Source organism: Haliaeetus leucocephalus, unplaced genomic scaffold (genome assembly GCF_000737465.1).
Source record: "Haliaeetus leucocephalus isolate CR32 unplaced genomic scaffold, Haliaeetus_leucocephalus-4.0 Scaffold566, whole genome shotgun sequence".
NCBI lineage: Eukaryota > Metazoa > Chordata > Aves > Accipitriformes > Accipitridae > Haliaeetus > Haliaeetus leucocephalus.
This window is the reverse complement of record NW_010973002.1, coordinates 2,225,249-2,252,399: the sequence shown is the minus strand read 5'-3', so window position 1 is coordinate 2,252,399 and position 27,151 is coordinate 2,225,249. Positions and strand designations below refer to the sequence as shown.

The 27,151-nt window shown below is 36.4% G+C and overlaps 1 protein-coding gene across 2 annotated transcripts; it reads left to right on the top strand.

Moving 5' to 3' along the window:
* MPP6 (membrane protein, palmitoylated 6 (MAGUK p55 subfamily member 6)) lies at positions 1 to 26,389 on the top strand. 2 transcript variants are annotated; one of them, XM_010577597.1, is made up of 12 exons: positions 1 to 10; positions 3,235 to 3,356; positions 8,219 to 8,371; positions 13,680 to 13,832; positions 14,361 to 14,588; positions 15,778 to 15,909; positions 17,984 to 18,083; positions 18,638 to 18,706; positions 19,765 to 19,926; positions 22,421 to 22,623; positions 23,019 to 23,147; positions 25,504 to 26,389. In XM_010577597.1, exons 2-12 carry the CDS (start codon positions 3,240 to 3,242, stop codon positions 25,678 to 25,680), a joined length of 1,623 nt encoding a protein of 540 aa, XP_010575899.1. In that variant the 5' UTR covers positions 1 to 10; positions 3,235 to 3,239; the 3' UTR covers positions 25,681 to 26,389. The 2 variants fall into 2 exon arrangements, with proteins under 2 accessions (XP_010575899.1, XP_010575898.1); XM_010577596.1 differs by lacking the exon at positions 1 to 10 and having other exon boundaries at positions 3,240 to 3,338.
* The last annotated feature ends 762 nt before the right edge of the window (positions 26,390 to 27,151 follow it).

The window sequence follows — 27,151 nt, the reverse complement described above, 5'->3', positions numbered from 1 at the left end:
AGGCAGATTTGCCAGAGAAGAGATGGGAGGCTCAAAAGGCAATTTTTGATAGGGTATTTAGATTTGGTAGTCTCTAAACTCCTTAGTTCCATCTATTTCTTGCTTGATAGGACCTGGTCTTTTAAGTAAAACTTTCCTACATGAGTACTTGCATCTTCAGCTTTCATTCCTGCTGCTCAAAGATAAGATACTTTTCTAAAAGAGCTAAGGTGGCTTTGCCCCAGGAAAGAAAAAAGTGAAATTGTTTTAAAGACTGCTACTTGAAATTCCATGTATATCTACATTATTCTGAAAGGTCATTATAATTAAGCCTGGAAACAACGTATCTCCTGCTGTTTGTATTTTAATAAGATTTTTTTCCTCTAGAAATGAATAAACAAAAGCCTGTTGAATAGATACATAAAAAGAGGGTCTATAATACATTCACCAAACTGTCTCCCACCACCACCACCAATTTGTCTTTGGATAAATCAAATTGTTCGAAAGTACACGTATGAATATCTAAGGCATATGTAGGTCAATATGTATGTTGCTTAGACTTTCAAAGCTATTTTCACATGTGAGTAATATTAGCATATCACATTAAATGGGAACTACGTTTGAAGCTGGCCCATGACTTGCATAATAAATGTAGAATACTGGAATTAAAGTGCTTAGTCTAGCCCGTTACCAAAAGTACCCATGTATTGTCTATTCTTTTTAAATAAACCAGCTGACATAATTCCTGTTGGAAGATGCTTTTGATGACCTTTTGAAAAATAACATTTGGTCATGTTCTGAATTTTTTTGCCAGGTAAATGTAAAGCAGTGAAACATTGTGAAGCATATAAACATTGCTCTAGTTTCTAGTTATCATGTACTAGGTAACAGGTGCAAACACTTTGTTGAAGCTTCTTAAAGCTTTCTCTCATGCTAAAAATTTTTTACTTAACCTTGTAGCTGGTTAAAATAAAGGGGTACTTCACAGTATTATTTTTTTTATTCAACTACTTAGAAAGATCTTCCCTTTTAAACTACTAGCTACACTGAGGCAATATAGAGACCCACACTGTGTTCAAACATAAACAATCAAGGGTGAGTAACGGTGCCTTATTCCAACTTACTGGGGATTTGTTTTTCTGCCTGCCTTTTTGTTTTTCTTTCTAATATTAAGGCAGCATTATTTAATGCTAAGAAGACTGTTACCATGATGGCTGTGCCATGAGAGGAGGCAGCCATCAGATGGACAGCAATAGGGAGCTATTTCTGAAAACAGCTTGTTTTGGTTTTGATCACCTGGGATGCAAGTCTGCCTTTGTGAATTATTTGAACTCTGCATGTTGATAAAGGTGTTTGCTGCTTTCCAAGAATGCTAAAATATACTTAAGCAGTTTTGATGCTAAAATTTGTGAAACCTTTATTAAATAAAATATTAATCTGAAAATACCCTGTCTAGCTGCACAAAGATTGAAAGTCATTCTTGTGAAGCTTAATGTTGCTCTCAACAGTTTCCCCTTGATGATGAAGTTTTAATGTAGGGATTTTATTTTTTAATTTGATCATTCTAAGATAGAATTCTGAAGGTTACAGAAGAAACAGCTTATTAACATGGACAGATATAAAGAATGTCTTTATCATGCACACCTCTGTCAGCATCAAGTGCTGGAATTGCAAGTGGTAGTTGAGATGCATGCTTTAACCTGAAGGAAGATTTATATTTTTACCCAGATTATTTATAAGAACAAAAGCGCTAACCTGAAGTCCCTTAAAAACAATTTACATAACTGTTAAAAATGTAAAGAAAGCTTATTATTATAACGCTTGCAGTATTTATGCAGCATCTAGTACCCTACATAAATTGGCTAGAAACGTCTGTCTACTTCTGCAAATACTATAGCTTGCATGACTGCATTAAGAGTCACGAATCTGTAACTGGAATTGAGAAAACGTGAACTAGTCAAGATATAGGACATAACTAGTCTGACAAAGACGTGGACTGCTTACAGGTTGATTTGGTGACTTCTCTAACAGCACTTAGTCTATTATAAAGTAGAAATAATATTGCTTCAAAATCTGAAGGCATAAAGTAAGTGTCATTTTCCCTCCTACTCATGGTTTCACAGAAGATTCACTTTTTGAAAGCGAGAAGTATGGTTAAAACATATTTTTTAAAAATGCAGTCTTTTGACATACACTGCTGTAGTTAAAAGGTGGCATACAAGATGATTTGATTGTTGAAAAGTCAGTTCTACTTGACAGAAAGACTGGCCAGAAAATTTTTTCTTGGGATGGAATTTTCTAGGAAGAATTGCAGTTAGAAAGTAGGTGTTGAGAAATGCTGTTTGTTTTGTTACTGTGCAGTGTTTCATAATAGCTTTCATTATAAAGCAATGAGCAAAGTTAAGGGTAAATTCCTGTGTGGGAGAAGGGGCATATAGGCTTTCTAATTCTCTTGATATATGCTGCTATGCAACATACGGAGCATTGGAGTACACAGTGCTTGTTCTAATGCTTTTTAGCTTGCTGCAGATCTCGGCAGAAGATTTTTTTTCAGTATACCTGTGTATGTGTCTGTTTGAGCATGTGCATATAACTTGCCAGGAGTTTAAAAGAATACAGTTAAAACCAAGAACAGTATAGGTTATTCACTACTAAGATAATACTGCAGGCTAAGAGTATTTAGTCATGTGTTGGAAAACAGGGAAAGAATGACCATTTACCTTGCAAAGGACATCATAACTGTCTCCAGTGATGCCCCCTTTTGTGCTCAGCCCAAGCTGGCACATGTTCTTTGCAAGCTCAGGGCTAGCTGATGTAATCCCAGCTAAGGGCTCCTGCACATGCGCCCAAATGCACAAGAACTCTGTACTATGTGAACATGTGTGAGGACTGAAAGCTTCATCTGAAAGAGAGATTAAATGAAGAGAGTCATGAATGAGTTGCTTTTATGTATTTGGAAGATTATGCATACCTTATACATAGTTTATACTTTTTTTTTTTTCATCTTTAAGTAGTAGCAAATCTTGAAAGGAATGTGCAGGGCCTGGATTTAAGTTGATTGTGGTGATAAGGATTTGGATAGACCTTTTATTTCCATCTTTCAAACAAACAAAACAAAGTTCTTTTTCCATTCTGTCCACTTGCTCTCAGTAGATGTAGTTGGCTGCTTAACATCTCTAAAGTTAATATTGTGTTTCCCAGAGCTTTTGCAAGTCTATTTTGGTCAGTACTTACTTTTTGTTTTTGTTTTGTCAGCAGCCATGCAGCAGGTCCTGGATAACCTGACTGATTTGCCAACATCGACAGGCGCTGAAGAAATAGACCTGATTTTTCTTAAAGGAATTATGGAAAACCCTATTGTAAGATCACTTGCTAAGGTATTTAAACTAGCTGCTCTGAGTAGAATCTGGAAATACTTTAACTCTTAAATTACTGTGTGAACATTGAGTATTGATTGAGGTATTAACAATGGCTTTTATGTATGGTACATCTTTAAAAGACTTCAAGGAGTTCTTGAAGGTGAAGATTTGGTATAATGTAATTTCTGTGCACGCTGATTTATTGTTATATGGAAGATTCTAGAGGAAGAAGAAAAATTCAGAGACTCCAGAAATAATGTGGTAACATTATTTATGAAGAAAATGTCAAAATACTTGAAATTAGAAGCAGTTGGTTTTAATATAGTCTTGTGACTACTGTTGTGTGCAAAACCCATATGCCTTGTGACTTTTAGCATTTTTGCCAAAGATGAAAAGTGAGAGCAATAACCTTCTTTCTCCCATGGTGTAAACAAGTTTTCTTTTTGTCTTTGGCTCAAAATGACTTTCTGATCAGCCCAGTGAAATATTCTCTCCCTGCCCTTTCCTGCATTCAGAGTAATGCTGGGACCTTTGATTTGTCAGCTCTCTGAGACATGGGCTAGCCTTAGGTTTGGTCTTGCATTATGAAAATTTATAGATGGTAGCAATCAATTATAAATATGTAAGGTGATATTTACAAAAAATCTTTGGACTCTGTAATTAAAATGTAGGTGATCTTACCAGTAGGAGATGCAGTCAATATTACACAGCGCTTACATTCTTTCTTAATCTTACTTCATAAAAATAAGCTCCTTTCGTGAAGAAAAACAGTTAACTTAAATGTACCTGTCTCTTTAATATGAATAGACATACGAAAGCAATGCCCTCTGGGCAGGCATGAAATACTCTGTAAAGCTAAAGGATTGTTGTGCAGGGATTTTGCTCAGTATAAAAATTGGAAAGGAAAACTTCTCATAAGAATTTATATAAGAATTTACTTCTGTTTAGCTGTTCAGAAAAATTGGTTGTAAGCGGAAGACACTGCATAGTAATGAACTTAGAAATAACAAGTGTCTCATCTGCTAGTGAGATGACTGCAGAGGGAAAGATTTGTGTACTAAATTTACTAGAGTAAGTATAAGCATTTTCTTAGAGTTGTTTCCAACTTCAGTATGTGCCGCCTAGGTCATCTTTAATTTAATATTTATCATGAAGAAAATGTTCATTGCAAAGCATTTTTTTTCTTATCAAGAATTTGTGTTTTAATGGCCAATTACAATTATGTGGAATTTAATGACTAGCAAATGTAAAAAAATGCTTGTAATGGAAACAGATTCTTAACTATAAACTTGCTTTATCTAGAATGCTGAAAGGTTTTAATTGTGGTCATATGGCATGACCACATTCATATTTTGTTTTGTAATTATTTCAGAATTAAACCCCAAAACTCAGTCCTAACCAGCAGAGCTAAATAAGGACAAGATCAGAATGACAACACATTTTGTGACAGATATATAGTTCATATATATCCATTTGTCTCTAAAAATATGTAAAACTTGTTTTTCCTATTAGAAGAGCTAGTTTTAACAGAATACGCAATTGTCAGGACCCTGAGATGGTCAGATTATTTAAGCAGATTCATTTCAGACCAGGCCAGAAACATAAAAGTTTTTAATTTTCCTTTATTGGTCAGTTATTAAAGACTAATCATTATGTAAAGTATCCCAAAAAGGGTAAAAAGAAACTTAGGGAAATGTACCATGAGCCGTACAAGCTTATTTTTCTTTTCAGTCCTTAAAAAAACCAAAGGCAAGCAATAAGCATAGTAGTTAGTTTATAATATTTTGCAATGTAAAGTTTGGCTAATCTTTTAACATTGCGTTAATTTCATATTTTTTTTTTCTGTCTAGAATAAAGGCATCAAGGTAGGAATTACAGATCTTTTTTGGAATAGGGTTCTTTTACTGTACCCTTCCATTCTTCAGTGAGTGGTAGGGCAAAGATGAAGTAACTGTAATTACTGTAAAATATATTTTCCTGTCATTTACTGACATTTATAGAATCATAGAATAGTTTAGGTTGGAAGGGACCTCCAAAGATCATCTAGTCCAACCCCCCTGCAATGAGCAAGGACATCTTCAACTAGAACAGGTTGTTCAGAGCCCCATCCAACTTGGCCTTGAATGTTTCCAGGAATGAGGCATCTACCTCCTCTCTGGGCAACCTGTTCCAGTGTTTCACCACCCTCACCATAAAAAAATTTCTTCCTTATATCTAGTCTAAATCTACCCTCTTTTAGTTTAAAACCATTACCCCTTGTCCTATCACAAAAGGCCCTACTAAAAAGTTTGTCCCCATCTTTCTTACAAGCCCCCTTTAAGTATTGAAAAGCTGCAATAGGTCTCCCTGGGTTCTTCTCTTCTCCAGGCTGAACAGCCCCAACTTTCTCAGCCTTTCCTCTGATCCATCCCTCTGATCATTTTTGTGGCCCTCCTCTGGACCCACTCCCAACAGGTCCATGTCTTTCCTGTGCTAAGGTTTATGTTCAATCCTAACTAGCCCTTGGAATTATTATGCTTTTTTGAAAACAGTTGTTGAAATTGGAACATGTATGATTACTCAGTTTTGCTACTGAGCTGTCTTACCAAAAATTTCTTCTCCTGGATTAACTGTTCTTTTGAACCTCAAAACTTTATCTGCTTTTCTGCAGTCACACTATTGCTTTTACTATTGTAGTATAGCCTACAGCATACTAGGTGAATGCCTAAGCCTGACCAAGGAAACATCGTAGGAGTGATCTATAAACACTTGAGTACAGTATTTAGGATGTCAGATTGTTGGAGGCAAAAGCCTTACTATTTGAACACTTGGCAAGTATAATAAATATTGAATGAATTAAAAGACTCAATTCAGTATCACTATTTCTGAAATGATGAACTGAACTGAAAAAAAAATAATTGCAATATCTAAGTTATGTAATACTTTTTTTTTCTTTTTTTTTTTAATTATTCATACCACTCCGTATTCTAGTACTCTCCAACGCACTACAGGATCAGAGGTTGTTCACTGATAAACTTTCTGTTCCCCAGTCTATACATGGTCTTGATTTTGGGGTGAAGGATGAGGATATTTGTATTTAGATTATACTCTGTGTTAGTGGTAGTATTTTAAATAAAATGAGTGAGAAAGAAAGTAACCCTTATTCTCTAATCTTATAAAGGTTTTGCAGTTGGAGTATGTTTAAAAGTCAATAGACTTGTGGTTTTACTTACTGTAAAAGTAGTAAACTTTAAAAGAAGGATATTGTTTACTGTATGTATTATGTACAAAATAGCATTCCCTTATCAAGGAGAATGTGTGTAGGTGCCCAGCTTCCTATGACTTTGTAATCATGGTCATTTGGATTGTGCGTGTTGGTGTTGGGAAATGTTTGAAATGCCTTTCTCTATGTTGTTAGCCTTTCCAGTGTTTGATCATCAGTCCTGCAGAAATACCATTTTATAGATATGAAGCAGAATTTAATACTCAGGTGATTTCAGGAAACAAAGTATTCTGGTTTTAGCAAAATTGTAATTTAACATCTGTTTTAAAGCACTCATAAGAAAGTAGATGTGTGTACATACCTTCAAGTTATATATATGGGAAGTATAGATAGATGACTCCCAGATAGATCTGTTCTTGTGGTTTTACATGCCAAAGCAATTGTTCTTTTTTGAACTTCTTGTTGCTACGGTGTTGTAAATAACTCTTAATTGGGTGAATTGAGAATTTTAGTTATTTTGGGCCTCCTCTTATTCCCTAATTTTATGATACAGCACTACTGTAATAAATAAGTGAAGCATTCAGATTTGTGCGATGTTACTCTTGCTGCTCAAAGCTCCTACCTTTCAATGAATTTAAGTGTCTGCAGTGGTTAGGAAAGGATTATGTCTGCAGCAATAGCTCTAGAAAGAGATTAAAAGTTATCACAGAATCACAGAATGGTTGAGGTTGGAAGGGACATCTGGAGGGCATCTGGTCCAATCCCCTGCTCAAGCAGGGTCACCTGGAGATGGTTGCCCAGGACCGTGTCCGGATGGCTTTTTAATATCTCCAAGGAGGGAGGCCCCAATCTCTCTGGGCAAACTGTGCCAGTGCTCAGTCACCCTCACAGTGGAAAAAGTGTTTCGTTATGTTTAGACAGAGCCTCCTGTGTTTCAGTTTGTGCCCATTGTTTCCTGTCCTATCACTGGGCACCACTGAAAAGAGCCTGGCTCCATCCTCCCTTGTACCTTCAAGGGTACAAGGTTTGTACCCTCCCTTCAGGTATTTATATACATTGATGAGATCCCCTCCACCCCCGCCAAGCCTCCTCTTCTCACCTCCAGGTGTGCCTCACCAGTCCTGAGTAGAGCTCGACCTTCTGGCAACACTCTTTCTTCTTAATGCTGCCCAGGATACTGTTAGCCACTTTTGCTGCAGATTTTTCTTTAGCGTTTCCTTTAGTTATGCAGACTTTCCTTTAGAATTTGCTGTTTGGAAGATTTTTGAATGAGAGGAGCCTGGGGTAGATGCTTCTCTTGTAGACTTTATTTTTTTTGGAGCAGATCCCATAGTTCCCTTTTTGTCCTTCTTCTAGAAGGTGTACTTGTACAGGGTTCTGAAACAGAAAAGATATGAGGCACTATACTGTTCAGAGGACTGTTTGTGTATATAGCATAGAGGTTATAGGAAATAAGGACACACAAGCATCTCTGACAGGTGCTGCTTATAGTTTATTGGGTCACATAGTTAAACATGCAAAATCCTTCAGCAGTTATAAAATATACAGATTATATTATATGTAATTTTTCTGGCTTTCCTGCTAAAGGTTGCATCAAGAAATTATTTAAAAGGCTTTTAAATTGGAACTACTTGAAAATTTATATTTACAGTATAGTCTCATGTATATAATCTTACAGGCACATGAGCGACTGGAAGATTCTAAACTTGAGGCTGTCAGTGATAACAACCTGGAGCTGGTGAATGAAATTCTTGAAGACATCAGTCCCTTAGTAAATAAAGATGAAAATATTGCAGAATTGGTTGGAATACTCAAGGAGCCTCATTTTCAGGTACCACCTTTTTACTGTGCATTACCTACTTACTGTATCACTGTCAACATATGAATCTAGGAATAATAATGAAACAAAACCTGAACTGTAGCAAACTTTAATATGTAGGATTTTACTCTGAATAAAAAGTAAAGCAGAAGCCATGTGGGGTTAAGAATGAGCGTGATTTTATTCTTTGGTCTCACCTCAAGAATATCTTCACTCATATTAAAATCCACTGGAGTTTCTGTTATAGATCTTGGACAAATATTCCTATATGACTGGAGTTTCCATAACAATTCCATAAAGACTTCATCCTTAGCATTTCCAGATGGTTTCAGTTCCTGATAATGACCATTCTGCATTTCGGTTCAGCTGTTGGCATTCATACTCACGTGTAAGATGTAGTTTGTGGAGTGAATGAATGTCATTCTTCTATGATGCGGTCTGCACTGCAGCTGAAGTTGAGACTCTGCATCCCTCTTCTGTTGCTTTACTTAACATAAGTGAAGTTTTGACATATGCTTGTCAAAGGCAGATGTTTTTCCATAGCTGCCATTCTATTACCAGCTTCCGTACTGACTGTTGAAGATTAGGGTTTGTAAATCCTTGGTAGATTCTGGACTTTGTAGGCAGGCTTTAGCTGACGTTAGCACTTAGCTATAGGTACCCTGTAGAAGAACATAAGCAAACCTTTTGCCACAGTATAAATGTGCTTCTTTTGGCAGTCAGGTATAGACCCATAGACATTTTTGGTGTATATGCATTTAAACACATGTTTTTCTGAATTTTCAGTTATACATTATACAAACATAGCAGTGAGGTGCATTACCATTTAACATAAATAAACACCGGAAATACTGTCAAGCTGTGTTGTGGCCTGCTGGAAGAGGGAACACTTTAAGAGCTCAGCTTTTGAGGTGGTAGCTATTCTGAGTGCTGACAGTTCCTCTGCCTGTTCTGAAGAGCAGTATGTTGGCCTCCCTTGTGCTCTTATTTGTCCAGAAGGGTATCATAGCTAAAGGATCGAAGACTATGATATTGAGGCTTACTGGTGAATAAACCTGCAAATTGGTCTTTGATCCCTTACTGGAAAACGAGAGGATGAGTTTGGAGGAATTGGTAGTTAAAATGCAAAAAGATTGGAACCTGGGGCCAAATGGTGCAGTGACAGACCTAACAAAGATCCATTGTGTTAGACTGAGAAACAAAGCTGACAAGTTGAAGAGGATTAATCAGAAGATGAAAAGGATTTAAGTGAAGTGCTGGAGTAGGCTGACTTTGAAAGGCACTGTAGCGTTGATCTCTGGAGAGAGATGGCAAAGACCAGAGACCAAGTGGGCAAAGAATCTTTGTGGTGGAGACTGGAAATGGCCTCTAGGAGACTGAGATCAAATAAGAATTTTAATTAAGATGAATAGCCAATACTAAGGCAAACCCGGCATTCATTCCTGTTCGGTGGTCATATTTAGAGAGAGGCACAACATGATGCTGGTGTCGGTTACTCCATTAGTTCAAGCTTAAGCAACTTACACATTTATTTTAAAAGTTCCAAAGGAGCTGGTGAACAAAAATGACTGGCCATCAGGCCAGTATGTATTGAAGAACCAGCTGGCACATGCAGTGCATAGAAAAGGCTATAGCAAGTCTTAGCAGACAGTAGCTGGAGAGCAGAAGACATGAGTGGTAAGAGAGTTTGCCTTGAGAGAAGATGGAGGAGCTGAAAAGTATCACCCTGTTGCAGTGGTTAAACGTGCAGAACAATCAATTCTGCTGCTTTTGGAAGAACTTGTTCAGTTACTTTCACCTTTCCAAGAATTATGCAAGCCATTCATCCTAAATAGATTCTGCTGGCAATAAAATACTTAATCTGAAAAGCAGCCACCATTTTATTCTAATAGCTTTAAAATGGCTAATCACACCTTTAAAATGTTTCATGTAGAAAAGTGATCTTAAGTTTCTTCCTAGACAGATCTTAATTTATAGGGTTATTTTTCCCACATATTCATGCTTCCTTACCAGCCCCCCCCCCCATTTCTCTAAGATCTTAAATGATTTCCTCACTTTTCTAGACCAGTCTTGAAAAATGTCTTCTTTTCACATGTACATTAGGGGCCTGTAGTCCATTTATTAAGTTCTAATATTTAAACAGTATTGTCAGGGAAGACGAGCACATATTTAGTGCATAAAAGAGGAATGGAAATATTTTAAGTACTTCTGAGGCCTTAAGTGTTAGGAAAGGAGTTGTGAATTCAGGACCATAGAGTTGTTCTGCTCTTGTGTATTTCCCCTCCCACCCCCCGCCCCCAGTTTGTAATTTAATTGTTTTATTGGATCACACTTGGGGGAGTAGTTATCATATAGGGCAGGGAATGCTTATGTAACATGTATAGATTGTGCTGAGAATTTTTTTAAGAAAAACAAATTTTGCATTTGAACTTGGCTTCAGCACTGTAGAGACCCTTGGATGTTTAATGTTTCTTTGTTTATTGAATTTTGAATTACTTTTAAAATTTATTTTTACCTGTTAAATAAGTACAGTCACAGAAAACTACTGTAAAGAAATCAATATGTTCTAAGTTTATGGATTACTTTATGACAGTATCTCGCACAAAAGGGCCATACTGCCTGCCACAGAACTGTATGTCCATTGCGCTATATCTCTTGTGATACAGAGTTCTTCTAAATGCCTTGTTCTGACAACATTGCCATTTTTATCATGAGAACCTTTCTACAGTTGTCCAGTCTTGGATAGTCAGCTGGTCCTGTTTAGACATGCTGTATGGAGGAAACTTTGAACCATTTTATGGTTGTTGATTATTCAGTCCATGTTGTCTTGCAGACTTTGGCAGTGGTTTTATGAGTGTTCCAGCACTAGTATGGGAAAGGTCAGATTCCAGGGGAGCTCTGGAGTTGCAGGAGGACAGGATATCACTTTTTCTGATACCATAAGAAAGAAACAAGTGAAGTTCATTCAACTGTATTTCTCAGATCACTCAACCATATTACTGAAATAAGACAGTAGCTGAGCGACATAAAATGTTGGAGAGTAGTCCGGTAGTGGATACAGACACATGGCCCCTGTTGCCAGGTGACTTCAAGTGTTCTTCAGGACTGTATGCTGTGACCTGGGTGGCTGGAAACAGTCTTGTAAAACTGGTATAGATTCTCGAGTTGCAGAACCAAGAGTTAGGTATGGGAAGGTAATAAGTTAACTATGGCTTGTTTTAAGGAAACCAATAAACTACATTTCTTAAAGAAATTATTTTATAATTGTGGGCAGCAATGTACAATCCCTGATAGTCACAGTTCTGTGACTCACTCGTCATGTAAATAGCAGGAAAAGGATTTTGTGATTGAGAGATGGTTAAGTAGTAGTTGAAAGAATTCATGCTTATCCATAAAACTGAGTGAATAAATAGGATCAGAACGTAGAATGGGATCAGATTTAAGAACTGAAGAATCTCACAGAGCATGTTAATTTGAAAAGGATGACACAGACTGTTAGCTTAGCAGACTTTTTTAACTGTGGATCAGATTATAATCCATAAATTATATGACTGTTAAGGGCAGGGAGCTGTACAAGCATGGTTATGTGTAAGGCTCCATGAGAAATCTAGTGGTTTGTAGCCAGAAAGTTTGTGAACAGTTTGTTCTAGCATGTGACCAAAAGAGAAAACTGGAAGTATCCTACTGGTGTATCTACCTAGTTTTGTCAGTGGTAATGTGTTAAAATGTGTAGTTGATGCTAGTTGGTTTCATTTTGGAAATGTAGAAAGATCCAAAAATGTTGCTTGCAAACATTGGCAGAGAGAGATCTGTTCTCCTAGTTTCTGGATTGGATGTGTCTTGGATAATGAAGAATTAGAAATTGCTACCATCTGACAGCTGCTTGATTTAAATAAATGATTGTTTTTCCTATTTAATTTGATTTGGTTTATGTCCACAATATGAGAGCAGCCACAATAAGCAGCTGTCTTTACAGTCTTAATGGCAGGGGCAGAATAGGTGAATTACTACCTCCTTCTAATCTCAAGCTGAAGTATCAGCAGAGTCATCATGTGATGAGCAGATTAAAATGACTGTTCAGGTTTGTGACACTTTGAGGGCTTGCGTGTTGAGCTTAGCACTAAACTAATATGGTTGCACAACTTTTAGGTTGGAGGTGGCTTACAGAAGGATGGACCAGAGTGCATAGCAAAATTCTTAAATTTGCTTAAATGTTGCCTGCTCACCTGATCTGCTTTCTAGGAGTTTGCTGTCTTCCTCTGGCATGTGCATGTCACTATCAGTGACAGTCCCTCTGGTGTCTTCTCTTTTTAGCTACTTATGCGACACCAGTCAGTGATCTGACTTAAGACTGTATCTCATCAGGTCACTGTTTGAAACAAAGCTATGCTGTTGTTGTTTGAGACCTAGTAGGCATCTCCTCTACTTGCTTCTTTTCCTTTCTCTGTCAGTGAGACTCTTTGTGCTATAGGATGCTTTATCTTGAACTACTATATATGGTGGCTATAGGGTGTCCCTTTTCCTCTTTAAGACAGAAAGTCTCCACTGTCTAATTTCACAAGTTTGATCTTGTTTCACCTGTATGTATTGTCTTATAAATCTTTTCTTTAAATCCTAAAGTATCTTTTATGAGAAAATCAAGTCTAAATTGCATTGTCTTCCAAAGATGATTATATTTATTTGGATCTCCTCCTTTTGCTTTGTATTTACGTATGTGGACTGGTGAAAACGCCATTAACTATGAGGTCTCAGCTGTTGTCTTCCAGAAAGTGAATTCTTTCAACTTGGATTCATTTGGTGCTAGAATCTTGCCTTGGCTTTATGCAAGCAGAAAGCACTCATTCTGTAGATTGCTAGAAATCTTTGCATACCTGTAATTATCCAAATTACTGTGGAGGAAAATTTTATTACATTAAACACGAGTATCTAATGATGAGTTATCTTCATTTTTGTGCAGTGGGTTGTTTGTTACTTTAACCATCTGCTGGGATACTGTCTCATTAGGTGAAAGACTATTTTAGGTACTCGTTTTTCTATATTCTTCCCTGCAAGATCACATATTCCTCCCAAATTCGTTACATTTCTCCTATATTTCCTTAAGAAGAAGCATTTGTATTTACAAAAGAGAGCATATTTACTAAGACAGTAGGCTTATCAGTCCATGTGAGTACTTCTATGTCAATTTTTGCTCCATTCCATGTGAAGTAAGAGTTTTATGATCTGGTCCCAAAAGGGCAGATTCAGTGGTTATTCAGCACTAAATCCTTTTGCAAATGGTTATTTCATGATTTAAAAAATGGCTTTTTCTGTTCCTTTGCAGTCACTCTTGGAAGCACATGATATTGTGGCTTCAAAATGTTACGATTCCCCTCCTTCTAGCCCAGAAGTCAATAATGCTTCAGTGAACAATCAGATTGTTCCAGTAGATGCTATTCGTATCCTTGGAATTCACAAAAGAGCAGGAGAACCACTGGTAAGTAATTGAAAATGAGTTTGTCTTTTATTTAAAGTACGAGTGAAAACATTTGCATGTGCCTGATTTCTTGCATTATGTTTCAGTTATTTCCATTATTAAGTTGTGTAATTTAATGGGTGATAGGATCAGTATTGAGAGGTTGAAATAAGATATTTGTGTGTTCTCCATCCTGTTCTCTCTAAGAAATTATTGGGATAGTGAATAGGCAGTCATTAGGCTGAATGACTTGCTAGCATAACTGACTAATACAACATCTGTTTGGTCCTGATACAAAACGACAGGATTGCGTGCAATCAAGAACAATACAGTCATTGTTCAGTCGTATGAAAACCTTGTCTGAAAGCACTTTTGTGTTACCTGACACTTATCACTGTATTAGAAACTCTTACACTGTAGTAACTATTACTGTATGTTTTCATTGGGGTATACAGAATATCCCATAGCTGTATATTTTTGCTTGAGATAATGGTAAAATGAAATTGAAATTCAAACAGTGGTAAACTAGATATCACATACCTCTTTCAGGGTGTTACATTTAGAGTTGAGAACAATGATCTGGTAATAGCACGAATTCTTCATGGCGGAATGATAGATCGACAAGGTCTTCTGCATGTAGGTGACATTATTAAAGAGGTGAATGGCCATGAGGTTGGAAACAATCCAAAAGAATTGCAGGAACTGCTGAAAAATATTAGTGGCAGTGTCACTCTGAAGATTCTCCCCAGCTACAGAGACACTGTTATTCCTCAACAGGTCAGTAGCACATTTCTAACAATTCTGTCAAAAGAACTTCTGCTTGGTACTTGATTGCATGAGATTATTTTAAGATTTTGGATTAGACATATTTTGATTATTTTGTGTATTTAATGCTAGCAGGAAGGCTAAAATGTAGATACCTGTATTCTCCTTTAAGTACATTTTGGAAATGGGTTTATTCAGTAGATTAATACCACACCTAATAAGCCTGCGTAAAAAAATATAATTAGTAATCTCAGATTGATAAGCATTTGTATACTACATATAAAGCATGTCTCTTTGACATCCAGTGACCTCTGATGACCTAGCCACAATCACACTAAACTGCGGTGAACTGCGTGTGTTTATAACACAACCAGTGTTCCAAGTAATCTGTTTCATAGAATTCAGAAACATACTGAATTCAACAGATGAGCTTGAATTCTGTGACTTAAGTAGAAACTCGGATGGTGGCTATTCCTTATCCTTTTGTTGTTGCTGTAGGCTGGTGATTTCTCTACTGCAGAAGTAACTTGTTGCTCTAAAGCAGTGCCTCTGAAACATCTTATGAGACACTCCTTCAGGTAGTGGGTCTTAATGCCCATGACTATAATAGACTATGCTTACATTGAGTAGATGCTGAGGGAATGTGCTGTATTTGAGGCAGGTGCACTGCTTCCTTTGCTCCCAACCTGGTAGAAAAAAGTCAAAGATGTTTCCAGTCCACTGATGCAACTTACTGTTTCTTCCTCTGCATCAAATTTGAGTCTTAAGCAGTCACATACCTTGTTTGTTTTAAAACTTTGAGTTCATAGCAAAATTCTTAAGATTCCACAAGCTTTGAATACAGTGCTCACATTCTGAGAATTTTTTGTATTTTTAAGTAATTTAAAGTCAGAATACTAATTGAATTGCATATGCTGAAATGCAAAAATGAGTGTTTTGTAATACATTGTCCAAATAGAATAGCTGTTTTTTTATTTTTATCATGAAGCTCCTTCAGCCAAGGTTTGCACTGCTGATTATTGTACTCTCTCAGGTGGTATATGCCAGTTATTTCCATAGATTGTATTTTACTTGCCAAATGCAACTTTGATCATGTCAAAATTCTTATGCTGTAGGTAAAGACATTACTTCAGTTTGACAGATAAATTAGTAAGAGTGTATTTTATAATGTTTAAGCTTTGTAAATTTTTACACATTTCAGGTTTTTGTGAAGTGTCATTTTGATTATAATCCATATAATGACAACCTCATCCCATGCAAAGAAGCAGGTTTGAAATTTTCTAAAGGAGAAATTCTTCAGATTGTAAACCGTGAAGATCCAAATTGGTGGCAGGTTGGTAAAAAGATTAAAAAAATAAAATAAAAACCTGAAAAGTTTCACTAATTGCCTTAATAATAAACTCTTTAAATTATGATCTACTCCCATTTAACAGTAGATATAAGAAAAAATATTTACACTGCAATCCAATTTCAAGCTAATATCAAGATATTAACAATTGAAATACTGGAGAAAATTGAATGGTATAAATTGTGTATGTAACACTCATTTTGCTATTACTGCTATTTATTTGTCTTTGTTCTTGTATCATAAGCCTAGACATTCCAATAACAGTTTAAGTGGACAGTTTCTAGGAGAAAGTCTTAGGTTGACTGTGTTAATTTTGGTAAGCCTTCCCTGACAGCGACTGTGGAAGAAGTGGACCCCTTCCTGAGTGCTCAGAGTTGAGGAGAGAGAGGGGGAAATTAACCCTGTGGATTTGAAGAGGGGTGAGAATAGCTATTTGGAGAAGCTGTATCTTTTATTTCTACAGTGGTGGTCAATGTCTGTGAGCTGTAACATGCATGTTCATAATCAAAGTGTTTGGCACTCTTTGAAATATTAACAGTTCATCCTGCTTTAAGGTTGTAGTTTTACATTCAGTCCTTCAGTAGAAATGTAATCCACTGCTTATGCTATTTTTATTTTTTCCAAAATGCTATACACACAATTAAATATCATCAGTGCCTTTGAAAGTGGGACGAGTAAACCTTTAAGACACTTTTCTCAGCCGAGATACTCAAAATTGCAAGTGGCAGTGGCAATCTAGGCAAAGAATTTAGCATTATTAATTTCCCTTTCTACCCCTAAATTGCTCACCCTTTGCTAGACAACAAGCAATAGTGAGCCAAACGTTACTTGAGAGCAATATATATATGTATATATGACTTCTTTAAAAGCAACAAAAATATTTGAATGTACATCAACAACTGTTGCTGAATTCTGTTGCTTTTCAGTGACAGTAGTAACAGAAAGAAAGAGAGTAGAAAGTGTGAGGGAAGGCAGAAAATTTATTACTGCGAAGTTAATTAGTTTCAGAAGTTAGATACTCCAAAACTCTGGACTAGTTTGACACTTAGCTTATATGCTGTCTTCTGTATTGCTTTTCAAATTCTCCAATTGTAACTTGTGGGGGTCCAGGAGAAATAAAACACTCCATCAGTGGCAAAAATGAAATGTGTTAAACAAGTATAGCGTGTTGCAAGTATTGCTATGCAGATCATGCCACTGGGAAAGAAAGTTATTTTTTTCCTTGTGCTTTCTAGAAATGCTAGAAAACTTGCTAACTGTAAAAAATCAGTTAGTCGGAGGTAAGAGCATAGAAGTTGAAAAGCAAACAGTTCCTGTTAGCAAGAGACAGGCCAACCAGTTAGGGAGAAGGAAAGTGTAACATTTTGTAACTGTGTGTTTGTATGTGTTAAGCTTGCTGAGAATTGAGCTTGCCATGAAATTATTTTATAGAGAATCTTAGCCAAACTTTCATTACTAGGTGTCATGGTTTAACCCCAGCCAGCAACTAAGCACCATGCAGCTGCTCACTAGGAATAGTTAAGTTACTAAGATTTTAAAATCTGTAGTCACTTAATGCAAAAAGCTTGAAGGCATGATTAGGCATGTGTTAATGGCATTCACTGTTTGTGAAATGACAGTTAATAAGCTGCGCTGTAACCTCTTTGGAGCAGCTCAAGAATACAAAATAAGTGTACTGTGTACTAGAAGGTCTTGATTTTTGTCACTTGAGAGGTCAATGTCTAGAACCATAGAACTCCATTTAGGCTTTTGATGCCAAAGGTTTATGGCTATAGGAGCTTACTAACTTAATGGGAACCAGTAATGAAACTTGCATCTATTTTATTTAAGTTTCCTGAATTTTAATACTCAATAGCAAGATGTTGTTACATAAGACAGAATTTTAATATCCACATCTAAGTTTGAATTTCCAAGTTTCAGTAGTAAATGTATCAACACTCACCATTGAGAAACTCTGGCAGTGTGAAAGTCAGTCAACACCATGTCGATGAGAAAATGCTTCTCACAAGTTACCTATGATGATTTTTTTTTTTTTTTCTTTTTTTTGCACCGCACCTAGGCTAGTCATGTCAAAGAAGGAGGAAGTGCAGGGCTTATTCCTAGCCAGTTTCTGGAAGAGAAGAGAAAGGCCTTTGTTAGGAGAGACTGGGACAACTCAGGTGAGATTTAATGAATTTCAGGAATAGATGTTGCTCTGACTCCACTTGTTTTGCTTTCCCTGCCTTCACAGATACTAGAAAACTGCTGTGTGAGAATACACAGAATATTGCAAAATGCTAATTATTATATTTTGGCTTTGACTGAAGGACAAAGGCTAAAGTCTATGCTTAGTCTTCATAGATACATGAATCAGTTTTGCCACATGCTGATGAAAAGCTAAATGAGGTGGGAAAGGCATAAGAATTAGCTCTTTTTTTTTAAATTACGTTTTTATAGTATGCACTGAAGGTTAATAAATTAATTCTGTTTGATGGATTTTTCTGCCGCTTTTTACAAAGCGTTCTAGAAAAATTAAGTTTTTCTCTGTGTTCAGTTCTTACTATACTGTTTGATGTGTATGAAAATAGATGTGATCTCCTGCCCTAGAATATATAAAATTCTAAAATAGTCCTTGTAAATTTAATTAATCTAAACTTGCATAAGTTCATGTAAATAAGCTTCAAAAAAACCCGTTTAACACAAATCATGAGTTGGTCTCAATATTTATTTCTAGGGCCTTTCTGCGGAACAATAAGCAGCAAAAAAAAGAAAAAGATGATGTATCTCACTACAAGAAATGCAGGTATCTCTTAATATTACATATGAGTCAAAGTTCTTTAGGCATCTAAACTTACAGAGTCTAGCGTATCTGAAGCTGAAAGATTTGCAGTAAAATATTTGATTATAAATTTGATAGATCAGACAGTTTTTGTGGTTTAAAAGCAATAGTGACCAGTGAAGATATGATCATGCTGAGTACATCTTTTGATATGTGGAAGTCAGAGAAGAACTATGTGTTAAAAAGAGGAAAAAAAATGAAAGCTTTGTTGCCAGCAGGTTGAGGGATGTGATCCTTCCCCTGTACTCAGCACTGGTGAGGCCACACCTGAAGTGTACTGGACTCCTTCCCAGTGCAAGAGAGGCATGGACATACGAATATGATGAAGGGACTGGAGCGTCTCTCCTATGAGGGAAGGCTGAAAGAGCTGGGAATGTTCAGCCTAGTGAAGAGACGACTCAGGGGGCATCTCATCAATGTGTCTAAATACCTGAAGGGAGGGTGCAAACAGGATGGATTCAGGGTCTTTTCAGAGGACCCCAGTGACAGAACCAGAGGCAACACACAACAACACAGGAGGTTCCCTTTCAACATCAGGAACACTTTTTCCACTGTGAGGGTGACTGAACACTGGCACAGTTTGCCCAGAGAGGTTGTGGAGTCCTCTTTCTTGGAGATAATTGAAAAGCTGTCTGGACATTGTCCTGGGCAACCCTCTCCAGGTGTCCCTGCTTGAGCATTGGCGTTGGACAAGATGCCCTCCAGAGGTACCTTCCAGCCTCAACCATGCAGTGATTCTGTGAAAGCTCACTAATTGTTAATCACAGTTTTCACATTCTGATCAATCTCGGATTTTCTCCTTGGAAGTAAATGTAGTAATCTGACCGTATGCTGCCCATGAAGGGGTAACTATTTTATTACCATACCAATTTAAAACAAGAAAGCTTGTATCAGACTTAATGCCCTTTGACTACTATTTATATTCACATGTGATCTGTTGATACATAGCAGGACTGCTTAATTTTTTTTCTTACAGTACTGACTGTGTATTAACTGTTGCATTTGTACATTTTTCAATGTAGAATTTGATCGTCATGAAATCCAGATCTATGAGGAAGTAGCCAAAATGCCTCCTTTTCAGAGGAAAACACTGGTCTTAATTGGGGCCCAAGGAGTGGGGCGAAGAAGTTTGAAGAACAGGTTTATAGTACTGAATCCCACTAGGTTTGGAACTACAGTGCCATGTAAGTTGTCAGCATTGTAATATCATACTTTGAGTCTCTGATTATCTGGAAAATACCTGATGTTTATCCCTGTGATTTGGGGTAGGAGTAATTTTGTCAGAGTATAAAAATTGCATAGAGTGGGAAAACAAAAGATTCTTCATCTTCTCAGACAACTGAACTAACATGTGATGACAGTGAAAATATTTGTAAGTAGCAGTTAAATGTTACTGATGCTGCAGAAAACCAATTTTTGTATGTGCAGTATTTCAGTCTGCTAGGTTTCTTCAGTGCCAGTCACCATCAGTTACTGAGGGGATTCTAGAAGTTCCTAGTAGTCTTCTCTAATGAACAGCCAGTGGAGTTTCTCAGGTCTGCTGTTTAGTTTTCCATCTGTAGAAGCACCCTAGGCATTATAAATTGTTACTTTAGTATGAGAAATGTAGGGAAAAGCAACAAACTTCCAATAAAACTAAAGTGTTTGTGATGTCCAAGATTTGTATGACAGTGAAATGGTTTAATACATCTAGCCTCAAGCCCATGATCTTTCTTTTTTTCTATCAACTTCAGAAAAAGACCCTCCTCCCTTACTGAACTATTGTTCTCTTGCCTTTCTTCCAGATAGTTACTTTGCTCATTCACAAGCTCTTTATTTTTTTTAACTGCCCCCTCCTGTTTGACTGCTGACCAGAGAAGTCCACCCTAGCTACATTACTATTCTCCTCCTGCCACCTGCTTCTTAGAATTTCAAAAACAGTGTCTTCCCTTCTATTTTCAGTAGGCAAGAAGTAGATCTGATAATAGATAGGGGAGGAGGGACAGGTGTGACAGATAAATTGTACAACACAAGAGAACCAGTCTCTCTCATTTGTTGAATCTCTTAACACCAAAACTGGCCAGGGCACTAAGAATTGGTATGTGTGACTGATAACAAGGTTGACTTCTCAGTGTTACTTTTTTAAAGAAATCTTCCCCTGGGAATCTCATTATTTTATATTGGCAAAATAGCAATAAACTTTTTATTACTTCTAAAATTCTTTATTCCCTCTTAAAAAAGCCCTCAAAATTACTGGTTTCTCTAAAATGCTATATAGATGCTTAAATATATTAAGTAATGCAACACAGTATTAAAATGCTTTTACTTGGAGCTCTTGAACACCCTTCAAAGGCATAAAAATTGACTTTTGCCACCTAGCAATCTGACAATCTAATCATGCACATGCAGTACATTGTTTATTGTATACAGAATCTCCTCTCTACTTTGTATTTAGATTGTAAGTAGGATAATCAGTAATCTTAGCTGGCCTCAGTTTCTTTGATTAGAAGAAGATTCTCCTGGTTATTCACAGCTGAATACATGTGGGGTTTTTTGGTTGGCTTTTTTTTTTTTTTAATGTCTGAAATCGATCCATTTTTCTATGGGGAGAAGCATGTCCTCGGTGTTAAGTTCTAATCTAGCAAATGGTGCTGTGTTTTTCCTTCAGTGTGGATAGCTGAACTGTTAAGTCATCTTCTGGCTGTAAACTGTTAAAGCTCGTTCTCCAAAATTTATTTCAAACTGATATGATTTTGGGGGTGGGGGGTATTATATTAACCATTATAGTTTCAATCTTTCTGTAGAATCTTGGCTAAAACTAGATGTTCTAGTAGTATGTTTATTGCTAACAGCTTCAGAAGATCATTTCTCCTGGGACTTGAGTTTCTATGATAAAGAAGTTGATAGGAATTACTGGAAGGGGGAGGATGTTTTCCACTTGTATCACCAAGTGGTGACAGGGCATGATACAGCTGTTGCCAAAGGGATCCATTTTCATTTTCTTGCTTAAATAATGTCTGTACTGTCCAGTATAGCCAATACCCAAGATAGCTGCGAATGTTTTACTTAAATGTTGGCTTTAATCTCTCTGCAGTGAATCTACCTTGCTTTAAAGGGTAAGTTGTCCTGGAAAGCAGCATTAGCTGGCCTCCACTAACATTCTGCTTATGGCAGCTGGGCTTCTTCTGATATTTAAGCTAACTTCCTTTATAGCTAGCTCAGGTAATTCTACCCTGAATAACAGGGCAAACACAGTGAGCAAAGTATGTGCTAAGGTTTGGGGGGTGGGGCAGGGCAGATGTTGGCGTGTGCTCAGTTATTTTCAGAAGTACATTTGGCATTTGAGAGTTAATTTCCATTTGATTTCCAAGTCACTTAAATAATTATTTTATTAAGTGAATAATTAAAAAGATGACATGAATGAGTATTGTATATGGTGTGAAGGAGTAGTACAAAGGAAATAAGCAAATGGGTGGGTCAGCAACATATAGGAAAGAATAGAAATAAAGGGAACAGGAGGGGCTGTGCTCAGTTTTGAAACTTACAGTAGAATAATTAATTAATCTGTATATGGAACAATTATAATTGTATATTAATGCGTATTATACTCTCCCTAACTTAATAGGCAGTCCAGTCTCATATTTGTATGCCAAATACAAAAAGGAAGCATTCAATTTTTATCTTAAATTTTTTGTTTAGTTACTTCACGAAAGCCAAGGGATGATGAAAAGGATGGGCAAGCATACAGATTTGTGTCACGGGCTGAAATGGAGATGGATATTAAAGCTGGCAGATATTTAGAGCATGGAGAATATGAAGGAAATCTTTATGGCACCAAAATTGATTCCATCCTTGAAGTTGTTCAGACAGGAAGGACCTGCATCTTGGACGTGAATCCACAGGTATATAATTTCTGATGTTAGACTACAAGTGTAGGAGCATGATTTTAAATTTTAAGGCTTCTTATCTGGTTTAAAGATTACAATATCAACTGGATTCTTACGTTTGTGGCACTTAGTTGGAATGAATTAGAAAGTCGGAAAAAAACCCACTTAGATTCCGTATGGAAGAGGAGTCTTGCAGAGAGTAAATAATCTTTTCAGCCAAGGAAAGAGTGATGTTGAGCATTTCAAGAGGCAGTGTAGGAGTTTGTAAAATAGAAATAAGAATCTTCAATTACGTGTTTCTGCCTATTGTAACAGACTAGTTTGCAGTGCCCCTTAAGTAATGGGGACATGTGATGAGTCATTCTCAAATGTAGGGTTTTTTGTTTTTTTTTCTTTTTCTTTGCTTCTAGGCCCTGAAAATACTGAGGACTTCAGAATTCATGCCCTATGTAGTGTTTATTGCTGCTCCAGAGTTGGAGACTTTGCGTGCCATGCACAAGGCTGTGGTAGATGCTGGAATTACAACCAAACTTCTCACTGTAAGCAGATTATTTCATGTTTAGCTTGCTTTGAACAGGATGTTCTTAGATTTTTTTTTTTTTTTTTTACCTTTCATTTTAGATGGAATTTGTTCTGAGATTAATGTCTCAAAGAAAAGTTAGGCAAGAGTTTTCCTGATTACTTAGTAGAAGTTAACCAAATACTATGTGTAAGGCAGATTGCTTCTTAAAAATAGACCTCTTACAGAGAAGTGCTGATTACAAAAATTACTTGTAATGTGTTCTTTGGGAAGTGTCACCTCTTGATTATTTGCAGCAAATGGTAGATATTTGATGGTGGGAATTGTTTGTTTATGTAAATGTCTTTCCTTCACTTTTCCCATCTCTCCCTCCAAAAAGTTTTGTTCAAGTTTGTCTTATAATATAGGTGTGCTTTAGAAATGCAGTCTCTAATCCTCAGGAAAGATATTGCAGCCTGCGTAAAAAAAAAACCAACGGACAACAGAATGCAAGTAGGCCTTGTTTCCACTACTGCAGCAGCACATGCTGCACTGAGAGTGGCTGGGAGCTGTGAGAATAAGAAGTGTAGAATAGCTTCTCTTCCCCTTAAGTTCCTTGGATTTGTCATGTAAAGCAAAAAGTGGCACATTTTATTCATTAGATCTTCTCTCCTTTTCTGAGACAGTGTGTAGCAGAGGGAAATGAGACATACTTCCTCCAGCACAACGAATTATAAATATTCTGTATGGGCATGAACTTTCCCAGCTGCAGGAGCAAAGCAAAAAAAGCCAGACTGAGCAGTTAAGGAAACTATCCTCTGTCTTCAGCAGGACAACTTTCCCATCTGAGAAAAGTCATGGTTTGCTGACAACTCACAACGACAGTGCTGCAGCTTAGATAGTAGCAATACCTTGTCTAATGCTGATGGGGCATTCAAAGCAATAAAATGGGGGGTGGGTTAATTTCCACTAAATGAATATGGGATTTTTAGTCATCTTTTTTTCTTTTCAAACCTGTGAGATCCCATTCTCTTAACCATGTGAGAGACTGTCCTGTCCTAGTCATGGATTCTGGTTATTATAGATTCTAGTATCTCTGTGGGTGCTCTGCCTTTCCTCCTCTCTGCCCTGAATGACCCTGAATTTTGTGGTGCATATACAAGAAGGCAAGGTTAAAACTGTCCAGACAAGTATAAAAATTATTTCCTGCACTTCCTAATATTTGATTCCCTAAGGGACATCCTTGCCTATGTTTTACTTGTCCTTATGAATAATAAAGAGAATAGTTACATTTAAAATATACATTTATGTATCTTTATGAATTCAAAATCATATCTGTGCACATGTATATAAAGGGTATGATTTCCCATTTCATATTCTTGTACTTCCTGAACAAATGAAAAACAAATACCATTTAAAATATTGTTCCGCTTGCTAGTGGGTCTGTCCACATTATTTCTAGCATCCTAAGCCACTCCACTGCAAAAATTCTGGCTCTTGTGATACGTTTGCTTGTCTCCTTCATTTACTGTGAAGGAAAGGCTACTCACAAACTTACTTTTTCATTTTGGCTTTTGTATTTACAACTGTATCAGGACTTGAAAATATTAACATAAATATTGTCAAGGGGACAAATCTTATAACCGCTTAGAAAAAAACTGCTTTTGTGCAAAAGCAGAGAGGGATTTTCTAAGAATGTAGGACTAATGAAACATAAAAAAATGCTCAGTGGCAGCACTTCATGAAGGCTTAATAATGTAGGAATACAAATTTCCTGCATATTTTGCAGCTTATGTCAGAACTAAAGTAATGCAGCAGTAGTTTATGAATGAGGAACTGATGTCAGCTGAGCAAGGCTGAAATGTAGCCTCTAAAAGCAATAAGGTATTCTAGAGCTTTATTCTACTAGAAATGTATCTTGCATTGTCTTTTATTTCATACTAATTTAAATTCCTGGATTTTTTTATGCCTTCTGTGGAAATAAAAAGGGCACAAATATATTTACATAACTGATTGACTCAGTCATTCCTAAAGCATTAATTTTATTCTGATTAGATTGTCAGTTGAACATACAAAATGATTAACTGCCTGTTGTGCATACCAGCCTAAGTTAATGTGCATCTATTGACTTTCTTAAAAATTGCAGGATTTGAAAACATTTAGTTGCCATATTTAACATTATTGGCACAGCTCCTAACTTTTTCAGCTCTTTCAATGCATTTTGGCTGAAGTTCTGTGTGGATTTACTATAAATGAAAACTCATTATTTTTTAAATATATTCGGTATATAGCTTTAAATAGTCAGTTGCAGTATGTAATGAAGGGATACTTCTTCTGTATTTATAAGGATTTGCCAAGTTTTATGTTCTTAGTAATCTTTAAATTCTCTTTAACAGGACACTGATTTGAAAAAAACAGTGGATGAAAGTGCACGGATCCAGAGAGCATACAACCACTATTTTGATCTGACCATTGTAAATGACAACCTAGACAAAGCCTTTGAGAAGCTACAGACTGCTATCGAGAGACTGAGGCTGGAACCACAGTGGGTCCCAATTAGCTGGGTATATTGAGATTTCTCAAGAGGAGCTTAAGTAACAAATAAAATCAACTGCAGCAAATATGCTAATGCGACGTTGTGTAGATACCGATGATAACCTATGGCACCTGTGCATTTTTACTCTGTATATTCAAAAGTACACTATTCTGAATTTTTATAAAAATGTCGAAGGGAAAGTGTACTTAAATATGTAATTTATTTTAATTTTTCTAACTTTTTACAGATAACCTTTCTATTCATATCACATGAAGGAAATGCGTTTAAGCATTTTTATATGTTTTGATTTAGTACCTTTGCCTTTTTCATCTAAGAAACTTTCAGTCATTTACTTCAACATTTACATCTTGGTCTTACATTTTCACTGTGATTAAAAAAAGGATACTTGAAACAATTTTTGTAAAACTTGTTTAACGTCAGTGTTTAACTGGTCAAAAGTCTATAGCTCTTATTAGGAAAGAACACTAATTTCTTTGGGGTTTTTTTCTTCCTTAAAAAAATAGTAATTTCATGGGAGCAGAATTTTAAATACTAAAAGCAGCAACCAACACACAGCTCCATTGCTGCAGCTTCTTTTGGCTTAATGTTGGTGCATTCTTGATGTTTCACAAATTCTTGATGTCTCTTGATTTAGACGACTGTTGTATAGGTTCCCTTATACGTGTCTCTTAAATAACGTAAAGCAATACTTTGCAAGCTGCTTATTAGGCGGTTCTTGGGAGCCAACCCGTTAGCCCATTATGGTTGAAATACTAACATTAGAAAGCTTGTACGCAAGGTAATTCAGTGCAATTTGAATAATGGTGAAGTAGCCTGAGAGAGAACCTGATAACGTGGAGCCTTGTAGAGTGACACTTAAGGTTTAGGACTATTTATTCACACTTGTGAAAACACATTGCTTTAAAAAAAAAAAAAAAAGGCATTTTCTTTTCTTAGGATATTGTTCAATATTTGTATAGTGATCTGTGGCTTAATTTCCTGTGATATCTAGCTGGGTTCTATATTATCTTTTTGAATATTTGTGTGTGATCAACTGCTGTATTTTTAGGAGTGTGATGTAATGGAATTTCTGTGCTTTTTGTTTGTTGCATTGTTTTTAGTTGTATTTTTCATTAGATAGCTTGTGAATTGGAAGCTTACTGCTAAAAAGCAATGTTGTTTATACCTTTTTGTTTTACAACATATTTCCTTTTGTTTAGTGACAGTTCTCCCCTTAGTAGGCTCATTGATATAATTTGTATTAGGTTCAAGTTAATTGATCAAAACTTATGCTGATGTAAATTTCTGCTTAACAAGAACAAAATGAAAATATAGCTTGTCACTAAGACTAGCTCTTTTTATGACCATATTTTATATTATAATGTCAGCTGTTGTATATAGTGACATTCACCATCACTTACCAGGTTAGGTGTCTAAACTGAAGTCATCTATTTGTTTAATTTCTCTTCCATCTGGTGACAGGCACCTGGCTTCTGAATTCTTTTTCA